An 8585-nucleotide genomic window follows, 5' to 3' on the forward strand; every position below is an offset into this window, starting at 1 on the left:
TCGTGCTCCTCCGTGCTCGGCAAAAAAAAAAAAAAATAGAAGCATGCAGGGAGTGATGAGCGCGGGGGTCATTTCTAAACCAGCCACAGGCTGCTACGGGTTTTTTTTTTTTTTTTTTTAATTCAAAAAATAAATCAAGTTAACCACTGCGAACATTTTTCATTTTTTTTTTGGTCTACAAACAAACACAAAGGCTTCTGAGTTTGGCCGCGCGCTCGCTCGATTTACGCTCCACCGCCATCACGACAACAACAATTATCAGCATCGTTATCATCAAATGTAATTATAAGTCATAATATGTGACTTTACCAATTTAAAAAAGAAAAGGCTCCATCAAATGAACTAGCCGAAGTGCTCGAGTTAAACTGAAAAACGTGATGAAATATCCAGCTCCCAGACACTCAACATGTCTTTGTTTTATTCTTTAAAAAAAAAGAAAAACAATGTAATGTGAATTTCTTAAAGATTTCCCAATCTGGTGTTTGTCAGCTCGATGTCTGCTGCGGCTCAGAGGAGCTTTCAGTGGTTTAATAATTTGGCTTGTATTTGACTCCTCTGAGAATTTACGCGCGCAGATAACTGGTGTAGCCCAAACAGTTTAACATGATAATGGCAATAATAATCAGCATTATTATTACCATTATTATGAATTGATTTATCTCTAATTGTTGCTGCTGCTGCTGTATTCAGACCGTGAGAGTTTAAGTTTAAACGTGAGTTCATATTCACCTCGTGAACAAACGACCAAATTCACAAATTAATATTTACTGATATATAAATATATATATATATACAACACACACACACACACATATATATATATATATATATATATATATATATAGAGGCTATATATATGTGTGTGTGTGTATTTTCTAAAAAAAAAAAACATTTATTGATAGTATATTAAAATAAATACACACACTACGAACTATCTGGGTGCAATGCAGCATTGTAAAGTCTCTGATCTGCAGGAATTTCGCAGCAACCTTAAGTCACATCGTGAGTGGACGCGTGTCCGTATGAAGGCCCCTGCTGCGCGGCCATTGCTACAGCCATGTCCTGTTGCCCTCAGCCCCTGATCGCTCGCTCACACACACACACACACACACACACACACACACACACACACACACACACACACACACACACACACACACACACGTGGTGTGACAGGTACACATGGAGGTGCACAAAACACCTGAGCGTGTTTGCCTTAATTCGGACACACGCCGACTCGTTACTGAACGTTAACTCTTCCCCGCACGACAACAACAAAATAAAAACCCTTCCAAATCTTGACTAAAGCTGGACTCGGCTCTGGAAAATTCATGCAAACAAAATCTAAAAAAAAACCAAACCAAAAACCAGGAAGAAAACTATGAATGAAGTCCCGACAGACAGCTGCTGCTCAACATCATCCTCGCGCACTGGCTGGAAAATAAGACTTTAACGGACCTCATCTGGTGTTTGAGCTACATTTTTGCTCATAAATAAAAACAACACCTAAACAGGACCACCACACACTCTCACTCCTGAAAAAAAAACTAAAAAAAAAAAAAAAACTCTTATCTTCGCGCGGGCCTTAAATGCAAATAAGCTCGGCTACCTTGAGCTTCTCTGGTTAAGATGAATGAGTTAAATGTCCTGGAGATATGTGCATGCGCGTGCGGGACTGTGCACGCGCACGCGGGGGGCTCCTCTTCTGGACGAATCCGTTCCGTGTTGCGCGTTCGAGTCCGCCTCTCCGCGCCCCTGCTTCCCTTTGACGCACTTTTTAAGCGTCTTCCCTCTTCTCCACCTTAAGGCGAGCAGCAGCAGCGGCGACCAATCACCATGCCATTACAGCCTTCAGAGGAAGCTGTTTATGGGGCTGCAGAGCTAATTAGGCTCATGAACTAACAAATCTGCCTGCACGAAGCCGGCGAGGAAAACGATCACATCCATGGATTAGTCTGGGAGTAGCCGAACGCGTTTTTTATTTTGGCTTTCTCGACACCGCCGCGCGCCTTTTGCTTTTCTTCTGCTCAACTTATTTCCAGCGCAGAAACTTTCCCCCTTCCTTGGGTGTGGAGTATTTTTCAAGCAAGAGCGCCTGCGACAACTTCAACCTAAACTGGGGAATCTGGACTATCAGACCATGTTTCAACCCGCACCCAAGAGGTGTTTTACTATAGAGTCTTTAGTGGCGAAGGATAATCATGTACCGGCGTCCCGCTCCGAGGAGCCCATCAGGCCGGCGGCTCTCAGCTATGCAAACTCCGGCCAGATGAACCCTTTTCTGAACGGCTTTCACTCCGGCGGCAGGGGTGTGTACTCGAACCCGGACTTGGTGTTTGCCGAGGCGGTCTCTCATCCGCAAAACTCTGGCGTACCGGTCCATTCGGTGGCTCCGCCGCACGCACTGGCCGCTCATCCGCTTTCCTCCTCACACAGTCCGCACCCGCTTTTTGCCAGCCAGCAAAGGGACCCCTCAACTTTCTACCCCTGGTTATTACACAGATATAGGTACTTGGGTCACAGATTCCAAGGTAAGTTTTCGAAAAAACAACAACCTTTGATTTGGCTCAGCTTTACGCATGACAAGCGGCTGTGTTCGGGGGGCTACTTCTTCTTCTTCTTTTTCCTCATCAGTGTACAGAGCAGGGAGTAGATAGGACTAACAATCCGCCAAGCTGTAGCACAGCAGCCGGAGAGCTCAGCATCTCCAAAAACGGCCATTTATTAAAAGGGTTATTTCGATCTAAAAAATAAAAATAAAACAAATAAACCATGGGAAAATGGTGTTAATTTGGAAGATCGAATAAAGATGTTTGGCTATAATAAATAATAATAACGTGGCTTTTGGAGCCTGGAGTTTGCTCAGGGGTTAGACAAAAACTAGAAATACTGACATGTTTGTACACTGTTGCTCTGCAGGTTGTATACAAATAAAGTAAAAAAATATTCCGGCCAAAAACAAAAGAAGAAAAAAAACAAAGGAGTTATTTAGAAAAAAAGAGAAGAAGAATGCATCTGGCTCCTCTGCGGTTTGAAATATTATTTTCTACATTTCAACATTTGTTAAAAAAACAAACAAATGAAACAAATTGAAAGCTTATTTGACTTTCTTGTTGCAGTTAACACGGAGCACATTTCTAACCTGTGTGGCCTGCGCTCAGCCTGTTTTGGGGCATTAATGTGTGTTTATTCTGACAAATGAAAGCAATACAATCCACTTTGCTCGCAGTTTCACTGTTAACGAATTTCTACATTGGTTTATTTTCATATTTTGTTCTGAAAGGTTTTTTTTCTTGTTCTTTTTTTTATTATTATAGCTAATTTAATTACGCCCAGGATTATACCTCCGCTTTGTCCCCCCCTCACGCAGAGGGGAAGGCAAATGTTAGATGCAGCTATCACAACAATAAGAAATCATTTAAATGTCACATATTCTGCTTCTATTTATTACTGCCCGGCCAGTTGAGCCGTGCCCTCGGCGGACCGCTGCTGTGGCCTGTTGTCTTTAAATGTTGGATGTGCAAAATGTTTTGACTCTGCAAAGTGTGTGCCAACGTCCTCGTTTTTTCTGCTCGTTCGCAGGCAATGAAACGAGTCCAGAGAGCTTCCTTTTGCACAACGCGCTGGCCAGAAAGCCCAAAAGAATCCGGACAGCTTTTTCACCCTCGCAACTCCTGCGGCTCGAACACGCGTTCGAGAAAAACCATTACGTGGTGGGAGCGGAAAGGAAACAGCTCGCCCACAGCCTTAGCCTCACAGAAACTCAGGTAAGAAAGGCCTCTGCAGCTACTTCACCTGTTTGGCACCACGGTGCAGTCTCTGGCCACGCTCGTGGCCCGGAAATCCTCCACGCTCGCGCTTTTATTGTCATACTTATATGACTATTCCAACCGCGCGTTCTCACGCGGCGGACGTTGCGGGTTACACACGATGCTTTTTGTTGATCTTTGGCCCTTCGCCGCTGCGCCTTTTAAAGATGACAACAAGGAGAAGAAGAGGAGTAAAATGCTCGACATTTGCCCATTTTAAACAAGACACTAAAATGTTTCTCCTTGCCACAAATGCATGTTGTCAGTCGAGGACAGAGGACAGAGGGGAGAGAGGGGGGGGGGCTTTTCTGTTGGATCAAATCCACCTTCATTGTGCAGGCCTATAACCTCATTTCAGGAGGGCTTGAATTACTTTGTTTTGAGGGGGGGAGAGAATGTCGCCTTTTCAAAATGGAGGGGCAAATTAACCAGTTAACCATTTTATGGGAAAGGCGATACAAAGGCCGAGGCGGGTGCAGTGGAAACCCCCCCCCCCCACACACACACACACCCCCCACCTGCCATATTTAAAGATGCCGTTTGAGCCCATCAGCCCGCTGTCTTTTGTCCACTGTGTCTCCTTTTGGACTGCGGGGCCTTTGGAGGAGCCGAGGGGAGAAATGAAGCGTCACCTACTTCAATTAGCCCACTGAAGGCTTATTAAATGCACCTCAGTCGCCATTTAGGAACTCAAAGGGCCGCAGAGTGACAAAGCGGGAGCTGATAATCGATCGATTTAGGTGCCGTTCATCCCCCCCTACGGGACCGATTATTGACAGGTCCGTTTAGAGGAGTGCGTCTACGTCACGTGATGCGTAGATATTCTGCCTGTTTCTGGTAACAAGAGAGAGACAAAAAAGACACGCTCTTTAAAGTTTCTGTAAAAAAAAAAAAAAAGCACGCTTGTGAGAATTTGTTTGGACATATTCTGAGTCAGTGTTTTTATTTTTAACTGAACACGAGCTGGGGTGTGTTTAATGACAGTTATTATTGTTCTTCTGCTTTAAAGGCTGGAGTCGCATGTTTTGGTGTCAGGCAAAATATCCCAAATTGACGCGCGTGTTATAATTTGTCTTTCAATGTGTTTCAATGGCGGAATTCGAGCTCTCCTGAAACCGTGACTGATCTTGCGTCACCGTGGTGCACTTTTATTTCCGCCGCGCCCCTGCGTGCTCGCGTTTGGCCCCATTTACCCCTCTCAGGTTTGCTTTTTAAAAAAAATCTTTTTTCTTTTACGACCAATCGCGGTGTTTTTCCCACACCCCCACCTCTCAACCCAACACCTCTTTTATTTATTCATTTATTTCTCCCTCTCCTCCAACAGGTAAAAGTGTGGTTTCAGAACCGGAGGACGAAGTTCAAGCGGCAGAAGTTGGAGGAGGAGGGCTCGGAGTCTCAGCAGAAGAAAAAGGGATCGCATCACATAAACCGGTGGAGACTGGCGACTAAGCAGGGGAGCCCGGAGGAAATTGATGTCACCTCGGACGATTAAAAAAAAAAAACACACAAGACTACAAATATATATTCGCATTTACATACGCGTCTGAATGAAGGAGGACATGGATAAAGGATGCCGTGTAGAGACAGTGAGAGAGGGTACACAGCCAATGTCAGATTTCAGATCTCCGGAGGTCGGCAGCTGAGGAGTGGGGTGGGGTGGGGGGGTTGAAACCCGGCTGCCACTGCTGTCACCAGCGGGTCTGTCAGTCCAAACTCCCCCAGGAAAGCGTGACTGACAGCGTCTCAGTCCTGCCCCACCACTACAAACCCACCCGCCACCTAATTCTATTTTTCTCCAGCTCACATGGGACGTTTGCACTTCACAAGTTTTCTTTTATTTTTTTATTTTTCTTTTCAAAAAAGAAAAAAAAAAACAGCAACAAAAAAAAGACGTTTCCTACCCCAGATACCAAAACACCAAACCGATTTTTTTTTTTTTTTTTTGTAAAACTTGAATTGCATGGTATAGTATTTTCCTGGTATTTGTTTTGATTTGACAAGTATTTTTTTTCTCTCTCCCTCAAACCGAGATATATATCTATACATATATGAGGAAAAAAAAAGGAGAAAAACAAGAACGAGTTTTGTTTTTAACTCTATTTTCAAAACTGAGAGATGTCGTGCTTCTTCCTTTTTACAACGTGTGCAGTCTTTTAATTCATGATTCTCGTGTAAAAGTGATTGTGAAAAAAAACATATGAAGTAGCGGTGCTGCGTTATTAGTGTTTTTTTTTTTTTTTTTAGAAAAGACAACAAAAATTAATTTCAATCATAAAGGGACAAAAAAAAAGGGTGAATCAGATCACAGAACCACGACTGAAAGGGAAGGCATCAGGACATTCCTTTAACCCAAAGCTTTACCTGTAATGTGTCGCTGTGGCCCCGTGAAGCCTTCTGTCAGGACTTGGCCCTCCAGTGAAAGTTGCAACGAAGGACTAAATGCAAGAATTGACAGGAATGATTACAAAAAAAAAAAAAAAAAAAAAAAACAAGCACTGAGCGTATTCCATGTACAGAAAAGCTAAAAGTTAATGTTTCTGTTCAACCCTCTTTTACGGAATGTACATAATTTTTTGTGTTTGTGTTAAGTTTGCTACAATTTTAACACAAAGTATACTTCCAAGAAGTATGTAATTGTCAATATTTTGTCAATAAAGTTTTATCAATATGTTGCGGCGCAGTGCAAAGGACGGGCTTTTTGACTCAGGCCTCTGTGTTGGGGGGGCGACGGACTTTCGGTCTTTCCCGTGCGACCTGGGTAGTTTTTTTTTTTTTGGGTTGGGGGGGGGGAACTCGTGCGCGCACGGTGAGGTTTGCTGAGGTGACGTCGGGACACTCGAGATTTAGTCTGATTCTGGACCGCGGGGAGCGCGAGGGGTCTGCAAGCGTGCAATTTTGTTGCCCCTCAGCCGCGCGTTTTGTCCCCTTCAGTCCGACTGTTTTCAGGGGGCTGCGGCGTCTGCTCCGCTCCGGCTACAAAGAGGCTCCACAGGCTTTTGTGAAAGTGCAAATCAGTTTGGGCAATTATCATGCGAGTAATATGAGTGGGGGGAGGTGGGAGGGGAGGGCTGGGGTGGGGGGTGTGTGGGTGGATGCATTGCCCAGTGGTCCACTTTAATCTCTTAATCCACGGATCCAACGGGGCTTGGTTGGACATAATTTAGTACAATCTGACTACCCCTCACGACGAGATAAGGGAAGGTCGCAATGCGCCGCAAAATGGGATCTTTGTTTCAAATCTTGTTTTGTGGGCTCCATCGTGCTGCCGCTTTGGACTGAACGGGAACATTACCGGACTGTTTGAGCCCGTGAGCTCAAATATATATTTATATATATATATATATATTGAGAGAGAGGTTTGTTTTTTCAGAAGCAGTTTACAGCAGGAAACGATGCACTGACGCACAAACAAAACGAGACGCACGCTGCAAGTTAGGGTTGGGAAAAAAAATTAAACTGGGTTATGATTTTTTTTTTCTTTTTTTTTATGAATTCAAAGCAAATTCGACTTTGGTGTTTTTTTTTCTTTCGTTGGTGCGAGGTGCATGTGTTTGGGGATAGATTATAACAGCAATAAAAATCTAGAGAGAATACCATTAGCTTTGGAGAAAGAGGAAAAAAAAAAGAAAAACCTAAAAGCTTTATTACAAACCCAGCTTTGAAATAGGGGGGATTAGAGGACTGAAAGGGTCCCACAATAGTTAGAAGAAAAGGTTTCATGCTAATGAGGTTAATGCCCTTTGTATCTCCGGACTCCACAACTTCATTACTCCTATCTCGGGCAACACGGAGCGGCTCAGAGCTTCACAATCCACTCGAGCTTTTCCCTACCCTGCCTATAAAGAAGGATTTGATAGCAGTCCTGTTCAAACTAGATAATTATATCTTTTCAAGTTGGAATTAAGATAAAGAAAGTGCAGTGGAGGCGGTGAGCCTTGATCCGCCGCAAACAAATTTGGCGCACCCCCCCCCAACCTTCACACCCTGTGTGCGCCTGTTTGGACACACATGAGTCAGGACGGGCTTCTCTGTTAGAGCCTCAGTGAAATTAAATTTCACCTGTAAATATTTTTTCCCCCCAAACCTAGCAATAGCTTTGTTGATAAAAAAAAATCTATATGTGCGGAATTTAGAATTTTGTGCCTTCAAATTAGGATAGTTAAATGCCAAATTGATCAAACTTGAAAGCTCGACTTTCTGACTTGTGAGGTTAGAATTGAACATAAAACAGCGAGTGATTCTTTTCTTTTTTCCTTTTTCCCCTCTGAGGGCAAATATGAAACAATAAGATGGGAAAGTAACGGCCTTGAAATAAAAGCTGTAGACAATGTGGAAATTATCTTTACTGCCAACCTCGCCCAATACTGAAATTACGATGAGGTGATTAATATTTATATTTATATATATATATATATATATATATAGCCTATATATATATATATATATATATATATATATATATATATATATATATATATATATATATATATATATAGCCTATATATATATATATATACATATTAAATTCCTGGATCTATGAGGACGGTCAAACGCAATTTGAGACTATAAGGTCACATGGAAATAATTGGCCTGGGTAGAATTCAAGCATATGTGTGTGTGTGTGTGTGTTGCGATGTGAAGTGGGCCCTCTCCTATCAGATCCCTCTCCCAGACGCTCGTGCTATGCGTTAAGGGCCACCTATGGGGACCTTTGGTGACCCGCCTATCTAAACTTAAACCCAGCGCCCCCATAAATCGTCACAAGTGGATTATTCC

At 43.2% G+C, this 8585-nt stretch overlaps 1 protein-coding gene across 1 annotated transcript; it reads left to right on the forward strand.

The window, feature by feature from the left end:
* Nucleotides 1-1820: 1820 nt before the first annotated feature.
* emx2 (empty spiracles homeobox 2) lies at nucleotides 1821-5496 on the forward strand. The gene is made up of 3 exons (XM_075483701.1): nucleotides 1821-2531; nucleotides 3583-3767; nucleotides 5134-5496. Exons 1-3 carry the CDS (start codon nucleotides 2141-2143, stop codon nucleotides 5299-5301), a joined length of 744 nt encoding a protein of 247 aa, XP_075339816.1. The 5' UTR covers nucleotides 1821-2140; the 3' UTR covers nucleotides 5302-5496.
* Nucleotides 5497-8585: the final 3089 nt, after the last annotated feature.

The sequence above is a fragment of the Odontesthes bonariensis genome, chromosome 2, assembly GCF_027942865.1.
Source record: "Odontesthes bonariensis isolate fOdoBon6 chromosome 2, fOdoBon6.hap1, whole genome shotgun sequence".
Lineage (NCBI taxonomy): Eukaryota > Metazoa > Chordata > Actinopteri > Atheriniformes > Atherinopsidae > Odontesthes > Odontesthes bonariensis.